Source organism: Hemitrygon akajei, chromosome 6 (genome assembly GCF_048418815.1).
Source record: "Hemitrygon akajei chromosome 6, sHemAka1.3, whole genome shotgun sequence".
Lineage (NCBI taxonomy): Eukaryota > Metazoa > Chordata > Chondrichthyes > Myliobatiformes > Dasyatidae > Hemitrygon > Hemitrygon akajei.
Window position 1 is genome coordinate 8,215,708 of NC_133129.1, and position 20,248 is coordinate 8,235,955.

The 20,248-nt window shown below is 60.2% G+C and overlaps 1 protein-coding gene across 2 annotated transcripts; it reads left to right on the plus strand.

Annotated features, from left to right (window-relative positions):
* The first annotated feature begins 147 nt into the window (after nt 1-147).
* On the plus strand, nt 148-19,787 carry bxdc2 (brix domain containing 2). 2 transcript variants are annotated; one of them, XM_073047819.1, is made up of 11 exons: nt 148-295; nt 1,136-1,247; nt 3,467-3,510; nt 5,365-5,435; nt 6,138-6,187; nt 6,445-6,518; nt 7,462-7,512; nt 14,967-15,068; nt 15,445-15,573; nt 16,331-17,479; nt 17,597-19,787. In XM_073047819.1, the coding sequence occupies exons 1-10, from the start codon at nt 257-259 to the stop codon at nt 16,577-16,579; spliced, it is 921 nt and encodes a 306-aa protein (XP_072903920.1). In that variant the 5' UTR covers nt 148-256; the 3' UTR covers nt 16,580-17,479; nt 17,597-19,787. The 2 variants fall into 2 exon arrangements, with proteins under 2 accessions (XP_072903920.1, XP_072903921.1); XM_073047820.1 differs by having other exon boundaries at nt 195-295; nt 1,141-1,247.
* Nucleotides 19,788-20,248: the final 461 nt, after the last annotated feature.

Sequence of the window (20,248 nt, forward strand, 5' to 3'; positions counted from 1 at the left end):
CATTAGCAAATAGTGAGGGGGTTTTAATGCTCATGGTCCTATGCGGGATTGTAGTGAGAAGGATGGCGGAGGAAGACTTTCTGGGAGCGCTTGAGCGATGTTCGGAAGGCGGAGGTAACGCATCTTTCGCTAACCGACGAGAAGGGCAGATGGGTGCCGGAACCAAGGGACTGTCGGAAGGTGAAGAGGTGGCACCTTTGAGTGGCGGGGGGAAGGGTGTAGATGTGGCGATACCGGAAGTAGCAACGGCGTGGTGATGGTGATGGCGGTGGAGGTGCCTGGACCCGTCAGTCGGGTGAGGAGGAGACAGAGGGCCGGGGTGGTTGGAGGGAGGAGGTGCGGGGCCGAGGGAGTTCGCACCACGAAGGGGTCACGGGAGGGCCCTTTGAGCCGGGGAACCAGGGAAACGGGCTGCGGAGGGATCAGGGAGGGTCCTGTGAACCAGGACTAGTGCGGGCGGGGGGGGGGGGAAGGGTTCCTGGACCGGTCAGCCCGTTGACGGGTCGGGACTGTGTGTGTGGTGGTGTTGGGGGGGGGGGGGGGGTGAAGAAATGGACCCGGGAGGAGAGTCGGGGGGGAAGTATTTGAGGAAGAGGAACTGGGGCAGTGAGGTGAAGGGAGGCTGGGAGCAGAACTGGAAGGAACAGTGGGGCGAGGGAGGGAGAGGGGGTCCGGGACTAGTCATTGGGGGAGGAGAAAGGGAGGGGGGATAGTGTTAGTGGTGTAGAAGGGACCAAGGCCTGGGATTGGAATGGGTTAGGGCTGGGTGGGACCAGACAGTCGGCTGCAGGCTCTGGGGTGATAGATACTGGGGGAATGAATGAAGATGGAGTATGGTGGAGAGAGAGAAGTGAACGTAACATGGGTTGGCTCCAATCAGGGGAAGCATTGCAGAGTTGTTGAAATAAAATGGAATAATGTTGAGACCAGACCCTGATGATCAAGCTACAGACAGGAAGTGGGCCACAAAGACAGAGGGGTATAGAGGCCAGAGGGGATCACATTGGTGGAGAGGGAAGGGGGTCACAGATGGGGAGGGGTGTGGGTCAGAGGGAGTTACAGAGTTGGGACCAGAGTCATTGTAGATGGTGATGTGAGGTATCTGTAAGTGCTAATTGGATGTTCTTGCTCTCAGGGAAGATGGACGAACAAGGAGCGAGTTCTGATCTTTTCCTCACGGGGGATTAGCTACCGGACACGACACCTAATGCAGGACTTGCGCACTCTGATGCCTCATGCTAAACCAGGTATCCAGATTCTGTGTGATCTCTGCTTGCCGTTTCATGTCTCTTACTGGCCAACCTTTGGATGTGGAGAGAGGATTCCCTGCTTCTCTTCAGTAAGCACAGTGCAGGTGACGCTTATGGGGGGAGAATGACCAGTCCAGTTTGCCTGACATGTAGTCATTCAAAGACTTGAATAGTTCTGCCCCAGTTGTGTTAGTTGGCAGCGGCAGTGCACACAACATATCCTCGTGCACATAGTCTTGAAATATATATCGCACATAAACCAGCAGTATTACCTTGTTGTCGATATCAGTAGACTCGTCGACCTGGATAGCATACCATGGTGACTCGTTAAGCCGTTCCAACAGCTGTGCTTCGATGTCCTCCGCTATGTCATCGATTCTTGAAATTGTGGTAGCTGAAAGAGAAACCTGTGCCATCTTGTTAGCTGCAGCTTCTCCCAACAGTTCACGGTACATGTCCTTGGCAGCAGGCAGAATGAATTCTTCACCAACAGTGAAAGTCTTCTTAGTCTTAGTAATACGGCTAGCCACTAGGTATGATGCTCTCAGAGCAGCAGCATTTGTGGAGGTGGTGGCTCTCAGCACTTACTTCTGTCCCACTTGCTCACGTTTTTTTCCGCTCAAAAAACTCAACAGGTTTGTCTTTAAGTGCAGGGTGCTTGGATTCAAGGTACTGAAGCAGTTTTGAGGGCTTCATTGCCTCATTAGACAGCTTGTCTCCACATATCACACACAGGGCTTGGAGCGTGCGAGTCACCGGTCGCATTAAAGCCATATTTTATGTACGACTTGTCGTATTTTCTGTTGAAGGAAGATTTTTTTTTGCAGTCTCAGCCTCAGCTGTCTGCGTTATCATCATTGTTAGGCCTTTTATGTCCCCTACCACCTCTTCCAAAGAAACTCTCAAGCAACATTTGTTTTTTACTCATCGAGTAGTTGTAGGTTAATGACCGACTGATATCCTCGTGTGCATTCAAGTACAACAGTGGGCATGACGGAATGAGGAAAGGTGCAGCTGACTCATATTGCCAAATCATATCGTTTTCTTGCGGTCCGGTGAGAGGGTCCTTAATGATGGATGCTGCCTTTTTGAGGCATTGCCTTTAGAAGATGTCCTCAATGCCAGACAGGCGAGTGTCCACGATGGAGCTGGCGTGAGTTTGCAACTTTCTGCAGCTTTTTCTAATCCTGTGTAGTGGCCCCTTCATAATGAATGGTGATTCAACCAGTCAGAATGCTCTTCATAGTAGAACTGGAATGAATGGAATTTATAGAGACAAGTTGATTGTCTAGCCGAGGGTGAGATGGGGTTTAGGTGCTAAGAGATTGTGGTGAGTGATTGTTAATCAATGGGTTTCAATATGGTAAATACCAGTAGACTTTTTCCACTGAGGGTGGGTGACTGGAACTAGAGGTCATAGATTAAGGTGAAATAGGAAATATTTAGGGGGAACCTGAGAGAGAGCTTCACTTGGAGGATGGTGAGAGTGCCAGGGGATGAAGGTTCAATTGCAACATTTAAGAGAAGTTTGCGAAAGTACATGGATGGGAGGGGTATGGAGGGCAGTGATCCCAGTGCAGACTGGTGAGAGTGGGCGGAAACCCGGGCTGGTGTGGTTGAGGGGTCTGTTCCTATTCTGCAGTGGCTCCGTTGCTGTTCTGCAGTGGCTCCGTTGCTGTTCTACAGTGGCTCCGTTGCTCACCGTGCTTGCACCTGTGGGAAAGGAAATGACTTTTGGCTCGACGTCTTTCCTCGTGACCAAGGGGGCAGATATGAACTTCATCCCTCGGCAGCTCGTTCCACACTCTCATCATCCAACTTCACTCTCAGAAATTGCCGAGGTTCCGCAGTTCAAAAGCTGGAAGTAAATTTATTATCAAACTACACACCAAATACAACCCTGAGATTCGCTTTCTTGCAGACATTCTCAAAAACAAAACAAAACACAACAGAATCAGTGAAAGAGCACACCTAGCAGAACGGACAAACAAACGGTGCAAATAATAATGAAAATCGAGAACATGAGGCGAAGAATCCTGGAAACTGAGTCCAGAGGTTGTGGGGACAGTTCAGTGTTGGGGCGAGAGTCTGGTGGATGAGGGGTAGTAACTGTTCCTGGCCCAGCTGGACAGGTATGGTTTTCCGGAGCATTTTGGCCAGTTGTGATTTTCCGAGGATTCCTGCCTGTGTCATTAATGACAGCTCTCTCTTTCCAGACACCAAAATGGATCGCAAGGACAAGCTGTTTGTCATAAATGAGGTGAGTCAGCTCCAGTGGCCGGAGATGTGAGGAGAGGGGTGGAGGGGTGGGGAATGCCTCTGGGCATTGTGGGATTGTGCTCAGAGATGGGGTAAGTATCCAGCCTACTTTGATCTGCCCCAGCCGGTGCCCACCTCTCTTCTGGCATCTCGTGAGAGCAGTTCTAGGGCTGTACTGGCAGATGGTGAGTGCAGGGGTCACTGAAGACCCAATGTTGGATTTGGGGTCTCCCTCTTCATTGGTGGGTGTGCTGGTAGCCGCATTCTCCCTAGGCCATGGCTCTCTGGTGTTATCCACTGGCCTCGGGCTGGCTGGGTTATTCACTGCTGGGAGAGCGAGGTTCCCCATGGTCAGTGATACACGGCTACCTTTAAGGTGAGAGGGAGAAGGCCGTTAGGGCTACAGAGTCTGAATTACACAAGCCGCGTTGTGCCGGTGCCAGTCTCCCCCCCCCCCCCCCCACTTCCAGCACTCGATGCCTTCTGGCTCTCCGTGGAGCTTCTGTGACCGGGATGGCCAACCTCACTGAGGTAGAAAGGGGTTGCTGCTGGGTTCTGTGGGCCGACCTCACTGAGGTAGAAAGGGGTTGCTGCTGGGTTCTGTGGGCCGGAGTGACCGGGATGGCCGACCTCGCTGAGGTAGAAAGGGGTTGCTGCTGGGTTCTGTGGGCCGACCCTCGCTGAGGTAGAAAGGGGTTGCTGCTGGGTTCTGTGGGCCGACCTCGCTGAGGTAGAAAGGGGTTGCTGCTGGGTGCTGTGGGCCGGAGTGACCGGGATGGCCAACCTCACTGAGGTAGAAAGGGGTTGCTGCTGGGTTCTGTGGGCCGGAGTGACCGGGATGGCCGACCTTGCTGAGGTAGAAAGGGGTTGGCTGCTGGGGTTCTGTGGGCCGACCTCGCTGAGGTAGAAAGGGGTTGCTGCTGGGTTCTGTGGGCCGGAGTGACCGGGATGGCCGACCTCGCTGAGGTAGAAAGGGGTTGCTGTTGGGTTCTGTGGGCTGTAGTGACCGGGATGGCCGACCTCGCTGAGGTAGAAAGGGGTTGCTGCTGGGTTCTGTGGGCCGGAGTGACCGGGATGGCCGACCTCGCTGAGGTAGAAAGGGGTTGCTGCTGGGTTCTGTGGGCCGGAGTGACCGGGATGGCCGACCTCGCTGAGGTAGAAAGGGGTTGCTGCTGGGTTCTGTGGGCCGACCTCGCTGAGGTAGAAAGGGGTTGCTGCTGGGTTCTGTGGGCCGTAGTGACCGGGATGGCCAACCTCGCTGAGGTAGAAAGGGGTTGCTGCTGGGTTCTGTGGGCCGACCTCACTGAGGTAGAAAGGGGTTGCTGTTGGGTTCTGTGGGCCGGAGTGACCGGGATGGCCGACCTCGCTGAGATAGAAAGGGGTTGCTGCTGGGTTCTGTGGGCCGACCTCGCTGAGGTAGAAAGGGGTTGCTGCTGGGTTCTGTGGGCCGACCTCGCTGAGGTAGAAAGGGGTTGCTGCTGGGTTCTGTGGGCCGACCTCGCTGAGGTAGAAAGGGGTTGCTGCTGGGTTCTGTGGGTCGACCTCAGCTGAGGTAGAAAGGGGTTGCTGCTGGGTTCTGTGGGCCGGAGTGACCGGGATGGCCGACCTCGCTGAGGTAGAAAGGGGTTGCTGCTGGGTTCTGTGGGCCGGAGTGACCGGGATGGCCGACCTCGCTGAGGTAGAAAGGGGTTGCTGCTGGGTTCTGTGGGCCGACCTCGCTGAGGTAGAAAGGGGTTGCTGCTGGGTTCTGTGGGCCGAGTGACCGGGATGGCCGACCTCGCTGAGGTAGAAAGGGGTTGCTGCTGGGTTCTGTGGGCTGGTGTGACCGGGGCTGTCTGTTTCCACCCCCCAACAGATCTGTGAAATGAAGAACTGTAATAAATGCATCTACTTCGAAGCCAAGAAGAAGCAGGACCTCTACATGTGGTGAGTGACGGGAAGTATCGTGCTGCTGAGTCTGGGTTTCTCGGTGTTAACGGGACTGGACAGAGCCGTCTGGGTTTCCTCGGTGTTTACGGGACTGGACACAGCCGTCTGGGTTTCTCGGTGTTAACGGGACTGGACACAGCCGTCTGGGTTTCTCAGTGTTAGCGGGACTGGACACAGCCGTCTGGGTTTCTCGGTGTTAGCGGGACTGGACACAGCCGTCTGGGTTTCTCAGTGTTAGCGGGACTGGACACAGCCGTCTGGGTTTCTCGGTGTTAGCGGGACTGGACACAGCCGTCTGGGTTTCTCGGTGTTAACGGGACTGGACACAGCCGTCTGGGTTTCTCGGTGTTAATGGGACTGGACACTGTCTCCAGTCACCATCTGAGGGGGGTAGGGATGACTCGCTGCAGGTGTGGTTTGGTCTGTGGGATAATTAAAGCATTTGGCAGTGTGACTTGGGAAAGTTACATTTGGGACGGAACCGGGTGTAGCCGAGTGAGCCATTCTCCTGCAGGATTAGTGCCGCAGTCCGTACTTGGCCCTGATGGGTTTGGAAGTGGAAATTGAAGTTGATCAGATGGGTTCGACCCTCTGGAAGAAGTTCCGTTAAGGAGTTGGGGTTACGTGTGAGAGTCTGGTTTGATACCCTGATATGTTAAGGCAGAGACAGACGACTGACCAATGCCTCTTATGTTTCAGGGTGTCCAATGTCCCCCACGGCCCCTCGGCCAAGTTCCTGGTGCAGAACGGTAGGTATTTCCCTGTCTAATGGTTCGGGGCAGGGGGCTGAGGGTGCACACTGTTGGGGAGTCAGCTCGAGGCATGGGGTCTCCGCAGGACTGCTGGGACTGGGAATGTTGGGAGAGATGGAGAGAGACAGGGCAGATGGGAGGATGTGGGGCTGGTAGACCCCTGCAATGAGCAGAGGGCAGAATGTGCTGCTCAGTGGCTGCACTTCCCGGGAGCCCCCGGACCTCCAGTGCTGATGGTTATGTTTGTTTTGCAGTACACACCCTGGCTGAGCTGAAGATGACGGGGAACTGTCTCCGGGGGTCCAGGCCCCTCCTCTCCTTTGATCCGGTAACATGCCTGATTCAGTCCTGCTTCCTTCGGAATCCCTGCCGCAACCCCCCCTCACTCGTGCGCATTCCCACTGCCCCAGTCCCTCCCCATCCTCCAATCTCCTATCCACTCCCTCCCTCCCCTCACTCTGCTTCATCCCAATCCTTCACTCACCCCCTGCTCTCTCCTCCTCCCTTTCCACTCTCTTCTTTCCCCACTCCCCCGCTTCTCCCCTTCCCCCTCCCCCTCCCCACTTCCCCTCCCCCCCCCCCCCCCAAATGGCTCCCTGAACTACGGTGCCAGTTGCTCATTCCCTTCCTAAAGCCTCCACTCTCATCCACGCAGGGAGCAAGAATCTCAGACCTGTTGGACTAGCTCAAGGGCTGAGTCTCCTCCAGCACTGACTCTTGGATCCCACTACCTCCTTCACTCACAGTCACACCCTCTTGTCCCTGACCACAGACTGAATTTGAGGCAGCTAATCTGCCTCCTGGAACAGAGAATCCAGGTAACTCTCCCCTCCCCTGATGTGCCGCAGTGTTTGAGGCTCAGATTCCAGGTAATTTGAGCCTGAGTTCCTCGAGCAGCCAACACTCGCTGCAGATGTGGTCAGCAGGAACCACGATGGGGTCCACCAGCTCCCACATCATGCAGCTACAGCACATCACCCGATCCTGCATCATCCCTACTTTATTTAATTAGCTGTAATTTGGTGACCTTTTATTCAAACACTACAAAAGCCTTGCCTGTGCCTCCTCGTTGAAGCCTCTTGAGCCAAAGCCTCGTTCCCACTCATACACTGGTCCACTCACAATGGCTGCACCACTTTGACCCTGCTTTATGAATAATGAATTAGCTTTATAATGCATAATACTTTATGAATTAGCAGGGCCCTGCTCCTGCTGATGAATTGCAAATTGATTTGTCCGTCGCTAATGACTGCTTCTCTCCCTCTCTGCAGATGTTTGATCAGGAGCCTCATTACCAGTTGTTGAAAGAGCTGTTCATCCAGGTGAGTGTGTCTAGATTCCCCACCGCCCCCATTCCTGAGCAGTTACTCATACTGGGCTGTTTGACTGCAGTCAACTCTGTGATTGCAACTGTGTGACAACCGGAGGGTGGTGGGGGCATCCTGTGGCACTGTCCCCACATCAGACATGACAACCACACATCCGAGTTGGGATACAGCTAGTGCACCTGTGATAAGGTTCCCTCATGGGCGGCTGCTCCCAAAGATCTGGTTGCATGGGACCAGGGGATTGGTGTTAGTAACTCTGCAGATGACCCCAAATAGGTACTGTAGAGAACAGTGGTTTGCAGAGGACATTAAAATAGGTGGTGTCTTTGGCAGTGAAGATGATTGTCAGGATCTTGATCAGTTGAGGAATGGCAGATGGGGTTTAATTCAGATAAGTTGTATGTTGAGGAGACAAATGATGGTGGGGCATTCCTGTGAATGGTAGGGTTCTGTGGTGTGTTGTAGGACAGGGGGACCTCAGAGTGTGTGTGTGTGGTTCCTCGAAAGTGGAGTCACAGCTAGGCAGAGTGGTGAAGGAGGATTTTGGCTTGCTGGTTTTAGTCAGTCAGGGGACTGGGAGATCATAGTGCAGTGACACAATGTTAGACCACATTTGGTATATTGTGTTCAGTTATGCTCACCCTGGTACAGGGAAGATAACATTAGGAAGAGTGCATAGGAGATTTACGAGAATGTGACCAGGACTCGAGGGGCATAGAAGATTTACGAGGATGTGACCAGGACTCGAGGGGCATAGGAGATTTACGAGGATGTGACCAGGACTCGAGGGGGCATAGGAGATTTACCGGATGTGACCAGGACTCGAGGGGCATAGGAGATTTACGAGGATGTGACCTGGACTCGAGGGGCATAGGAGATTTACGAGGATGTGACCAGGACTCGAGGGGCATAGGAGATTTACGAGGATGTGACCAGGACTCGAGGGGCATAGGAGATTTACGAGGATGTCACCAGGACTCGAGGGACTGAGTGAGCAGATTGGAGCTTTGAAGCGTAGGTGAGTGAGGGTGATCATGTGGAGGGGCATAGTGAGAATGTGCATTGTCTCTCCCAAGGTTAGTGAGTCAAGAGCAAGAGTGTGCAGGTTTATTGTGAGAGAGGAGAGAGTGAATAGGAAGCTGAGGGGCAACGTTTTCATCCAGAAATCTGTATGTGGAACAAGCTGTCAGAGGCAGGTACTTTAACAACTCTTAAAACTATTTGGACGGGTACTTGGTTGGGAAAGTTTTAGAGGGGTGTGGGCCAAACATGGACAAATGGAACAGCTTAGGTGGCAATCTCAGTTAATGTGGACTAGATGGGCCGAAGGGCCTGATTTCCTGTGGTGTGACAGTGGTCACAAGCACTTGCTGGGGAAACTACAGGGATTCAGCAAAGGCAGGGAGACTTTGTCAGTCTGGTGCATGAGCTAGGGGGTGGTCGGGTGTGTGTACCCGGGGAGGGTGCGAGGGGGTGGTCGGGTGTGTGTACCCGGGGAGGGGGAGAGGGAGTGGTCGGTGTGTGTACCCGGGGAGGGGGAGAGGGAGTGGTCGGGTGTGTGTACCCGGGGAGGGTGCGAGGGGGGTGGTCGGGTGTGTGTACCCGGGGAGGGTGCGAGGGGGTGGTCGGGTGTGTGTACCCGGGGAGGGGGAGAGGGAGTGGTCGGGTGTGTGTACCCGGGGAGAGGGGAGAGGGAGTGGTCGGGGTGTGTGTACCCGGGGAGGGGGAGAGGGAGTGGTCGGGTGTGTGTACCCGGGGAGAGGGGGGTGGTCGGGTGTGTGTACCCGGGGAGGGGGAGAGGGAGTGGTCGGGTGTGTGTACCCGGGGAGAGGGGAAGGGGTGGTCGGGTGTGTGTACCCGGGGAGAGGGGAGAGGGAGTGGTCGGGTGTGTGTACCCGGGGAGGGGGAGAGGGAGTGGTCGGGTGTGTGTACCCGGGGAGGGTGCGAGGGGGTGGTCGGGTGTGTGTACCCGGGGAGGGTGCGAGGGGGTGGTCGGGTGTGTGTGTACCCGGGGAGGGTGCGAGGGGGTGGTCGGGTGTGTGTACCCGGGGAGGGGGAGAGGGAGTGGTCGGGTGTGTGTACCCGGGGAGGGTGCGAGGGGGTGGTCGGGTGTGTGTACCCGGGGAGGGTGCGAGGGGGTGGTCGGGTGTGTGTACCCGGGGAGGGGGGAGAGGGAGTGGTCGGGTGTGTGTACCCGGGAGAGGGGGAGAGGGAGTGGTCGGGTGTGTGTACCCGGGGAGGGTGCGAGGGGGGTGGTCGGGTGTGTGTACCCGGGGAGGGTGCGAGGGGGTGGTCGGGTGTGTGTACCCGGGGAGGGGGGAGAGGGAGTGGTCGGGTGTGTGTACCCGGGGAGGGTGCGAGGGGGTGGTCGGGTGTGTGTACCCGGGGAGGGGGGGAGAGGGAGTGGTCGGGTGTGTGTACCCGGGGAGAGGGGAAGGGGTGGTCGGGTGTGTGTACCCGGGGAGGGTGCGAGGGGGTGGTCGGGTGTGTGTACCCGGGGAGGGGGAGAGGGAGTGGTCGGGTGTGTGTACCCGGGGAGAGGGGGTGGTCGGGTGTGTGTACCTGGGGAGGGGGAAGGAGTGGTCGGGTGTGTGTACCCGGGGAGGGGGAAGGAGTGGTCGGGTGTGTGTACCCGGGGAGGGTGCGAGGGGGTGGTCGGTGGGTGTGTGTACCCGGGGAGGGGGGAGAGGGGGTGGTCGGGTGTGTGTACCCGGGGAGAGGGGGAGAGGGGAGTGGTCGGGTGTGTGTACCTGGGGAGGGGGAGAGGGAGTGGTCGGGTGTGTGTACCCGGGGAGGGGGGAGAGGGGGTGGTCGGGTGTGTGTACCCGGGGAGGGGGAGAGGGAGTGGTCGGGTGTGTGTACCCGGGGAGGGTGCGAGGGGGTGGTCGGGTGTGTGTACCCGGGGAGGGGGAGAGGGGGTGGTCGGGTGTGTGTACCCGGGGAGGGGGAGAGGGGGGTGGTCGGGTGTGTGTACCCGGGGAGGGGGAGAGGGAGTGGTCGGGTGTGTGTACCCGGGGAGGGTGCGAGGGAGTGGTCGGGTGTGTGTACCCGGGGAGGGGGGAGAGGGAGTGGTCGGGTGTGTGTACCCGGGGAGAGGGGAAGGGGTGGTCGGGTGTGTGTACCGGGGAGGGTGCGAGGGGGTGGTCGGGTGTGTGTACCCGGGGAGGGGGGAGAGGGGGTGGTCGGGTGTGTGTACCCGGGGAGGGGGGAGAGGGAGTGGTCGGGTGTGTGTACCCGGGGAGAGGGGAAGGGGTGGTCGGGTGTGTGTACCCGGGGAGGGGGAGAGGGGGTGGTCGGGTGTGTGTACCCGGGGAGGGGGAGAGGGGGTGGTCGGGTGTGTGTACCTGGGGAGGGTGCGAGGGGGTGGTCGGGTGTGTGTACCCGGGGAGGGTGCGAGGGGGGTGGTCGGGTGTGTGTACCCGGGGAGGGGGAGAGGGAGTGGTCGGGTGTGTGTACCCGGGGAGGGGGAGAGGGGGTGGTCGGGTGTGTGTACCCGGGGAGAGGGGAGAGGGGGTGGTCGGGTGTGTGTACCCGGGGAGGGGGAAAGAGTGGTCGGGTGTGTGTACCCGGGGAGGGTGCGAGGGGGGTGGTCGGGTGTGTGTACCCGGGGAGGGTGCGAGGGGGTGGTCGGGTGTGTGTACCCGGGGAGGGTGCGAGGGGGTGGTCGGGTGTGTGTACCCGGGGAGGGGGAAGGAGTGGTCGGGTGTGTGTACCGGGGAGGGTGCGAGGGGGTGGTCGGGTGTGTGTACCCGGGGAGGGTGCGAGGGGGTGGTCGGGTGTGTGTACCCGGGGGAGGGTGCGAGGGGGTGGTCGGGTGTGTGTACCCGGGGAGGGTGCGAGGGAGTGGTCGGGTGTGTGTACCCGGGGAGGGGGGAGAGGGGGGTGGTCGGGTGTGTGTACCCGGGGAGGGTGCGAGGGAGTGGTCGGGTGTGTGTACCCGGGGAGGTGCGAGGGGGTGGTCGGGTGTGTGTACCCGGGGAGGGGGAGAGGGAGTGGTCGGGTGTGTGTACCCGGGGAGGGGGAGAGGGAGTGGTCGGGTGTGTGTACCCGGGGAGGGGGAGAGGGAGTGGGTCGGGTGTGTGTACCCGGGGAGGGTGCGAGGGGGTGGTCGGGTGTGTGTACCCGGGGAGGGTGCGAGGGGGTGGTCGGGTGTGTGTACCCGGGGAGGGTGCGAGGGGGTGGTCGGGTGTGTGTACCCAGGGAGAGGGGAAGGGGGTGGTCGGGTGTGAGTACCCGGGGAGGGGGAGAGGGAGTGGTCGGGTGTGTGTACCCGGGGAGAGGGGGAGAGGGGGGTGGTCGGGTGTGTGTACCCGGGGAGGGTGCGAGGGGGGTGGTCGGGTGTGTGTACCCGGGGAGGGGGAAAGAGTGGTCGGGGTGTGTGTACCCAGGGAGAGGGGAAGGGGTGGTCGGGTGTGTGTACCCGGGGAGGGGGAGAGGGAGTGGTCGGGTGTGTGTACCCGGGGAGAGGGGGAGAGGGAGTGGTCGGGTGTGTGTACCCGGGGAGAGGGGGAGAGGGGGTGGTCGGGTGTGTGTACCCGGGGAGAGGGGAGAGGGAGTGGTCGGGTGTGTGTACCCGGGGAGAGGGGGAGAGGGGGTGGTCGGGTGTGTGTACCCGGGGAGAGGGGGAGAGGGAGTGGTCGGGTGTGTGTACCCGGGGAGAGGGGGAGAGGGGGTGGTCGGGTGTGTGTACCCGGGGAGAGGGGAGAGGGAGTGGTCGGGTGTGTGTACCCGGGGAGGGGGGAGAGGGGAGTGGTCGGGTGTGTGTACCTGGGGAGAGGGGAAGGGGTGGTCGGGTGTGTGTACCCGGGGAGGGGGGAGAGGGAGTGGTCGGGTGTGTGTACCCGGGGAGGGGGAGAGGGAGTGGTCGGGTGTGTGTACCCGGGGAGGGGGAGAGGGAGTGGTCGGGTGTGTGTACCCGGGGAGGGGGAGAGGGAGTGGTCGGGTGTGTGTACCCGGGGAGGGGGAGAGGGAGTGGTCGGGTGTGTGTACCCGGGGAGGGGGAGAGGGAGTGGTCGGGTGTGTGTACCCGGGGAGGGGGAGAGGGAGTGGTCGGGTGTGTGTACCCGGGGAGGGGGAGAGGGAGTGGTCGGGTGTGTGTACCCGGGGAGGGGGAGAGGGAGTGGTCGGGTGTGTGTACCCGGGGAGGGGAGAGGGAGTGGTCGGGTGTGTGTACCCGGGGAGGGTGCGAGGGGGTGGTCGGGTGTGTGTACCCGGGGAGGGGGAGAGGGGGTGGTCGGGTGTGTGTACCCGGGGATGGGGAGAGGGAGTGGTCGGGTGTGTGTACCCGGGGAGGGGGAGAGGGGGGGGTGGTCGGGTGTGTGTACCCGGGGAGGGGGAGAGGGAGTGGTCGGGTGTGTGTACCCGGGGAGGGGGAGAGGGGGGTGGTCGGGTGTGTGTACCCGGGGAGGGGGAGAGGGAGTGGTCGGGTGTGTGTACCCGGGGAGAGGGGAGAGGGAGGTGGTCGGGTGTGTGTACCCGGGGAGGGGGAGAGGGGGTGGTCGGGTGTGTGTACCCGGGGAGAGGGGGTGGTCGGGTGTGTGTACCCGGGGAGGGGGAGAAGGGGTGGTCGGGTGTGTGTACCCGGGGAGGGGAGAGGGGGTGGTCGGGTGTGTGTACCCGGGGAGAGGGGGAGAGGGTGGTCGGGTGTGTGTACCCGGGGAGGGGGAGAGGGGGTGGTCGGGTGTGTGTACCCGGGGAGAGGGGAGAGGGTGGTCGGGTGTGTGTACCCGGGGAGGGGGAGAGGGGGTGGTCGGGTGTGTGTACCCGGGGAGAGGGGGAGAGGGGTGGTCGGGTGTGTGTACCCGGGGAGAGGGGGTGGTCGGGTGTGTGTACCCGGGGAGGGGGGAGAAGGGGTGGTCGGGTGTGTGTACCCGGGGAGGGGGAGAGGGGGTGGTCGGGTGTGTGTACCCGGGGAGAGGGGAGAGGGTGGTCGGGTGTGTGTACCCGGGGAGGGGGAAGGAGTGGTCGGGTGTGTGTACCCGGGGAGGGGGAGAGGGGGTGGTCGGGTGTGTGTACCCGGGGAGAGGGGGAGAGGGTGGTCGGGTGTGTGTACCCGGGGAGGGGGAAGGAGTGGTCGGGTGTGTGTACCCGGGGAGGGGGAGAGGGGTGGTCGGGTGTGTGTACCTGGGGAGAGGGGAAGGGGGTGGTCGGGTGTGTGTACCCGGGGAGGGGGAAGGAGTGGTCGGGTGTGTGTACCCGGGGAGGGGGAGAAGGGGTGGTCGGGTGTGTGTACCCGGGGAGGGGGAGAGGGGGTGGTCGGGTGTGTGTACCCGGGGAGAGGGGGAGAGGGGTGGTCGGGTGTGTGTACCCGGGGAGGGGGAAGGAGTGGTCGGGTGTGTGTACCCGGGGAGGGGGAGAGGGGGTGGTCGGGTGTGTGTACCCGGGGAGAGGGGGAGAGGGTGGTCGGGTGTGTGTACCCGGGGAGGGGGAAGGAGTGGTCGGGTGTGTGTACCCGGGGAGGGGGAGAGGGGGGTGGTCGGGGTGTGTGTACCTGGGGAGAGGGGAAGGGGTGGTCGGGTGTGTGTACCCGGGGAGGGGGAAGGAGGTGGTCGGGTGTGTGTACCCGGGGAGGGGGAGAGGGAGTGGTCGGTGTGTGTACCCGGGGGAGGGGGAGAGGGAGTGGTCGGGTGTGTGTACCCGGGGAGGGGGAGAGGGAGTGGTCGGGTGTGTGTACCCGGGGAGAGGGGGAGAGGGAGTGGTCGGGTGTGTGTACCCGGGGAGGGTGCGAGGGGGTGGTCGGGTGTGTGTACCCGGGGAGGGGGAGAGGGGGTGGTCGGGTGTGTGTACCCGGGGAGAGGGGGTGGTCGGGTGTGTGTACCCGGGAGAGGGGAAGGGGTGGTCGGGTGTGTGTACCCGGGGAGGGGGAGAGGGGGTGGTCGGGTGTGTGTACCCGGGGAGAGGGAAGGAGTGGTCGGGTGTGTGTACCCGGGGAGAGGGGAAAGAGTGGTCGGGTGTGTGTACCCGGGGAGGGGGAGAGGGGGTGGTCGGGTGGTGTGTGTACCCGGGGAGGGGGAGAGGGAGTGGGTCGGGTGTGTGTACCCGGGGAGGGGGAGAGGGGGTGGTCGGGTGTGTGTACCTGGGGAGGGGGAGAGGGGGTGGTCGGGTGTGTGTACCTGGGGGAGAGGGGAAGGGGTGGTCGGGTGTGTGTACCCGGGGAGGGGGAGAGGGGGTGGTCGGGTGTGTGTACCCGGGGAGAGGGGAAGGAAGTGGTCGGGTGTGTGTACCTGGGGAGGGGGAAGGAGTGGTCGGGTGTGTGTACCCGGGGAGAGGGGAAAGAGTGGTCGGGTGTGTGTACCCGGGGAGGGTGCGAGGGGGTGGTCGGGTGTGTGTACCCGGGGAGGGGGAAGGGGTGGTCGGGTGTGTGTACCTGGGGAGGGGAAGGAGTGGTCGGGTGTGTGTACCTGGGGAGGCAGTAACCAATTTGGTGGGTAACCTGGTTTCCATTGCAGACCTTCTCCACGCCTCGCTACCACCCGCGGAGCCAACCATTCGTTGACCATGTCTTCACCTTTACTGTCACCGACGGCCGCATCTGGTTCCGCAACTACCAGGTCAGTCCCTCCATTAGTCAGTGTCCAGGCTGTCCCCCAAACCTCGCCAGTGTCCACTGCCCCTCCGTCACCTGTGGTTGGGCCGGTCGTTCAGCCGCGAGTTGGTGGGAGTGGGGCTTCCCGTTTCGCTGAGAGAGGCTCTATAGTCAAGTGCTCAAGAGGGTCGGGAGTGAATCCGGCTGCCTTCTCCCTCGAATGGCTCTCCACCCTCAACTCTCCACACATCCTCCCTCCCCTACCTCATCTGGTCGCATCCTGTACCCCTCCTCCCCATGGACATCTCCACCCGGTGTTGGGGGGGGGGGGTGATGAGGGGTAGCCTCACACTCTCACTGCGTCTGGCCTTGGGACCCACACTCCCTGTCTTGTGTTACAGATTATCGAGGAGGACGGCTCTCTGGTGGAGATTGGACCTCGGTTTGTTATGAACCTTATTAAGATTTTCCGTGGCAGTTTTGGGGGTCAAACGCTGTACGAAAATCCAAAGTACCGCTCTCCAAATGTGGTAAGTACTGGGATGGGGATTGTTCCCTTGGAGCACCTTCCTCCCTCCTTCACTCCACACAACTCTCCCTCGAAGCCACCCCTCTCTCACTCTGCACGATACTCCTTTGCTCTGTGCAACTCCTTCGGAGTCTCCCCTCCGTCACTCCGAGCGACTCTCCCTTGCAGCCGCCCCTCCCGGGTGTTGTACACTGACCTCTGCCCTGCTCCCTGACCAGCACCGGAGGATGCCCTTGGAACCGCCCCTCCGTCACTCCATGTCACTCTCCCTCGCAGCCGTCACTCCCTGATGTTGTACACTGACCTCTGCCCTGCTCCCTGACCAGCACCGGAGGATGCCCTTGGAACCGCCCCTCCGTCACTCCATGTCACTCTCCCTCGCAGCCGTCACTCCCTGATGTTGTACACTGACCTCTGCCCTGCTCCCTGACCAGCACCGGAGGATGCCCTTGGAACCGCCCCTCCGTCACTCCATGTCACTCTCCCTCGCAGCCGTCACTCCCTGATGTTGTACACTGACCTCTGCCCTGCTCCCTGACCAGCACCGGAGGATGCCCTTGGAACCGCCCCTCCGTCACTCCATGTCACTCTCCCTCGCAGCCGTCACTCCCTGATGTTGTACACTGACCTCTGCCCTGCTCCCTGACCAGCACCGGAGGATGCCCTTGGAACCGCCCCTCCGTCACTCCATGTCACTCTCCCTCGCAGCCGTCACTCCCTGATGTTGTACACTGACCTCTGCCCTGCTCCCTGACCAGCACCGAAGGATGCTGCGAGCAGAGGCGGCCGGTCGCTTCGCCGAGAGACAGAACATGAAGGAGCTGCAGCGATTTCGGCGACAGGAGCAGCTAGTGACCCTACCCGAGGACCCCACCCACGCAGTTTTTGACACTCCTGCCCCACAGAAACTGCCCCAGGTCCAGCAGGCACCTCCCCAGACCGCACACAGCGCCAGACCCCAGAAGAAACTCTACAAACGCCAGCGGCTCAGGCTGCAGAAACAGTAGACTATGGGGAGGGGCTGTCTACATCCTCACTTCTTCCCTCCCTCACACACCCCTGCCCCTCTCTTTGCCCGCACTGGACAAGGAGGATGTTTACCCTCTTCACCCTCCTCTTTCCTTAATCCTCCCTTTCCCCTGCCCCTCTCCTTTCCCTTCTCTCAGCCAGAAGAAACTACAAATGCCAGCAGCAGTGGTCGACTATCTTCCCCCACCTCTCCTATCCTCACCAGGGAAGGGTTTGTTTGCTGGGAGGGGACCCTTCGCTACCGGACTCTGCATCTCTCTGCTCTCAGGAAGGTGGGAGGGGTCAGTGTAGGGTGGTGTGTCTGTCCATCCCCAGGGAGGGTCAGTGTAGGGTGGTGTGTCTGTCCATCCCCAGGGAGGGGTCAGTGTAGAGTGGTGTGTCTGTCCATCCCCAGGGAGGGGTCAGTGTAGGGTGGTGTGTCTGTCCATCCCCAGGGAGGGTCAGTGTAGAGTGGTGTGTCTGTCCACCCCCAGGGAGGGGTCAGTGTAGGGTGGTGTGTCTGTCCATCCCCAGGGAGGGGTCAGTGTAGAGTGGTGTGTCTGTCCATCCCCAGTGAGGGGTCAGTGTAGAGTGGTGTGTCTGTCCACCCCCAGGGAGGGGTCAGTGTAGGGTGGTGTGTCTGTCCAACCCCAGGGAGGGGTCAGTGTAGAGTGGTGTGTCTGTCCACCCTCAGGGAGGGGTCAGTGTAGGGTGGTGTGTCTGTCCAACCCCAGGGAGGGGTCAGTGTAGAGTGGTGTGTCTGTCCACCCCCAGGGAGGGGTCAGTGTAGGGTGGTGTGTCTGTCCAACCCCAGGGAGGGGTCAGTGTAGAGTGGTGTGTCTGTCCACCCTCAGGGAGGGGTCAGTGTAGGGTGGTGTGTCTGCTGATCCCCAGTGAGGGTCAGTGTAGGGTGGTGTGTCTGTCCATCCCCAGTGAGGGGTCAGTGTAGGATGGTGTGTCTGCTGATCCCCAGGGAGGGTCAGTGTAGGGTGGTGTGTCTGTCCACCCCCAGGGAGGGTCAGTGTAGAGTGGTGTGTCTGTCCATCCCCAGGGAGGGGTCAGTGTAGGGTGGTGTGTCTGTCCATCCCCAGTGAGGGGTCAGTGTAGGGTGGTGTGTCTGCTGATCCCCAGTGAGGGGTCAGTGTAGGGTGGTGCGTCTGTCCATCCCCAGGGAGGGGTCAGTGTAGGGTGGTGTGTCTGTCCACCCCCAGGGAGGGTCAGTGTAGGGTGGTGCATCTGTCCATCCCCCAGGGAGGGTCAGTGTAGGGTGGTGCATCTGTCCATCCCCCAGGGAGGGTCAGTGTAGGGTGGTGCGTCTGTCCATCCCCAGGGAGGGGTCAGTGTAGGGTGGTGTGTCTGTCCACCCCCAGGGAGGGTCAGTGTAGGGTGGTGCATCTGTCCATCCCCCAGGGAGGGTCAGTGTAGGGTGGTGCATCTGTCCATCCCCCAGGGAGGGTCAGTGTAGGGTGGTGCGTCTGTCCATCCCCAGGGAGGGTCAGTGTAGGGTGGTGCATCTGTCCATCCCCCAGGGAGGGTCAGTGTAGGGTGGTGCGTCTGTCCATCCCCAGGGAGGGGTCAGTGTAGGGTGGTGTGTCTGTCCACCCCCAGGGAGGGTCAGTGTAGAGTGGTGTGTCTGTCCATCCCCAGGGAGGGGTCAGTGTAGGGTGGTGTGTCTGTCCACCCCCAGGGAGGGTCAGTGTAGAGTGGTGTGTCTGTCCATCCCCAGGGAGGGGTCAGTGTAGGGTGGTGCGTCTGTCCATCCCCAGGGAGGGTCAGTGTAGGGTGGTGTGTCTGTCCACCCCCAGTGAGGGGTCAGTGTAGGGTGGTGCGTCTGTCCATCCCCAGGGAGGGGTCAGTGTAGGGTGGTGTGTCTGTCCATCCCCAGTGAGGGGTCAGTGTAGGGTGGTGCGTCTGTCCATCCCCAGGGAGGGGTCAGTGTAGGGTGGTGCGTCTGTCCATCCCCCAGGGAGGGTCAGTGTAGGGTGGTGTGTCTGTCCACCCCCAGGGAGGGTCAGTGTAGGGTGGTGCATCTGTCCATCCCCCAGGGAGGGTCAGTGTAGGGTGGTGTGTCTGTCCACCCCCAGTGAGGGGTCAGTGTAGGGTGGTGCGTCTGTCCATCCCCAGGGAGGGGTCAGTGTAGGGTGGTGTGTCTGTCCATCCCCAGTGAGGGGTCAGTGTAGAGTGGTGTGTCTGCTGAACCCCAGGGAGGGGTCAGTGTAGAGTGGTGTGTCTGTCCATCCCCAGGGAGGGGTCAGTGTAGAGTGGTGTGTCTGCTGATCCCCAGGGAGGGTCAGTGTAGAGTGGTGTGTCTGCTGAACCCGGGGGATGGGATGTTGCTCTCGGAGGGTGATGAGGGAGGGGTCAGTGTAGAGTGGTGTGTCTGCTGAACCCGGGGGATGGGATGTTGCTCTCGGAGGGTGATGAGGGAGGGGTCGGTGTAGAGTGGTGTGTCTGCTGAACCCGGGGGATGGGACGTTGCTCTCGGAGGGTGTTGAGGGAGGGGTCGGTGTAGAGTGGTGTGTCTGCTGAACCCGGGGGATGGGACGTTGCTCTCGGAGGGTGTTGAGGGAGGGGTCGGTGTAGAGTGGTGTGTCTGCTGATCCCCAGGGAGGGTCAGTGTAGAGTGGTGTGTCTGTCCATCCCCAGGGAGGGGTCAGTGTAGAGTGGTGTGTCTGCTGATCCCCAGGGAGGGTCAGTGTAGAGTGGTGTGTCTGCTGAACCCGGGGGATGGGACGTTGCTCTCGGAGGGTGATGAGGGAGGGGTCGGTGTAGAGTGGTGTGTCTGCTGAACCCGGGGGATGGGACGTTGCTCTCGGAGGGTGATGAGGGAGGGTCGGTGTAGAGTGGTGTGTCTGCTGAACCCGGGGGATGGGACGTTGCTCTCGGAGGGTGTTGAGGGAGGGTCGGTGTAGAGTGGTGTGTCTGCTGAACCTGGGGGATGGGACGTTGCTCTCGGAGGGTGATGAGGGAGGGGTCGGTGTAGAGTGGTGTGTCTGCTGAACCCGGGGGATGGGACGTTGCTCTCGGAGGGTGATGAGGGAGGGGTCGGTGATGAGTTGTGAATGTCTGCTGATCCTGAAGGAGGGGAAGTTGTTCTCAGAGGGTAACGAGGGTGAGGTCTGTGGTGAGTGGTGTCTGTCTGCCGATCCTGTGGGATGTTATCAGAGGTTGGGTTGTTTTATATGACAACATAATAAATGTTTGTTTGTTTACAGTGTGCTGTAAAGTTGTTTTTATGCCAAACGAGGTGATGGGCAAGTGGGGGAGGGGTGGAGGAGATAAGGTGGAGGCTGTGCCGGTGAGGAGGGTACAGAAACAGCTTTAATATCACCGAAAGGTGATGTGAAATTTATTGCTTTGTGGTAGCAAAACACAAAATAAATGTTCCTGGCCCTGATGGTGGATATTTGGTGACAGTGATGTGTTGGGCAGTTTTGACTGCCCATCGTAGAGCCTTCCTGTCTGATGCAGTGCACTTTCCATACCAAGCAGTGATGCAGCTTGTAGGGATGCTCTCTACTGTAGAAAAATGTAAAGTCCAAATCTCTTCAGCCTCCTTACAGAGGCATTGCTGAGCTTTCTGAATGGGCAATAAACCTTTGAGCATTACCTTACTGTTTTAGAGGTTGTATGTGATGTGCACTCCCTGGAGTTTGAAATTAATAGTG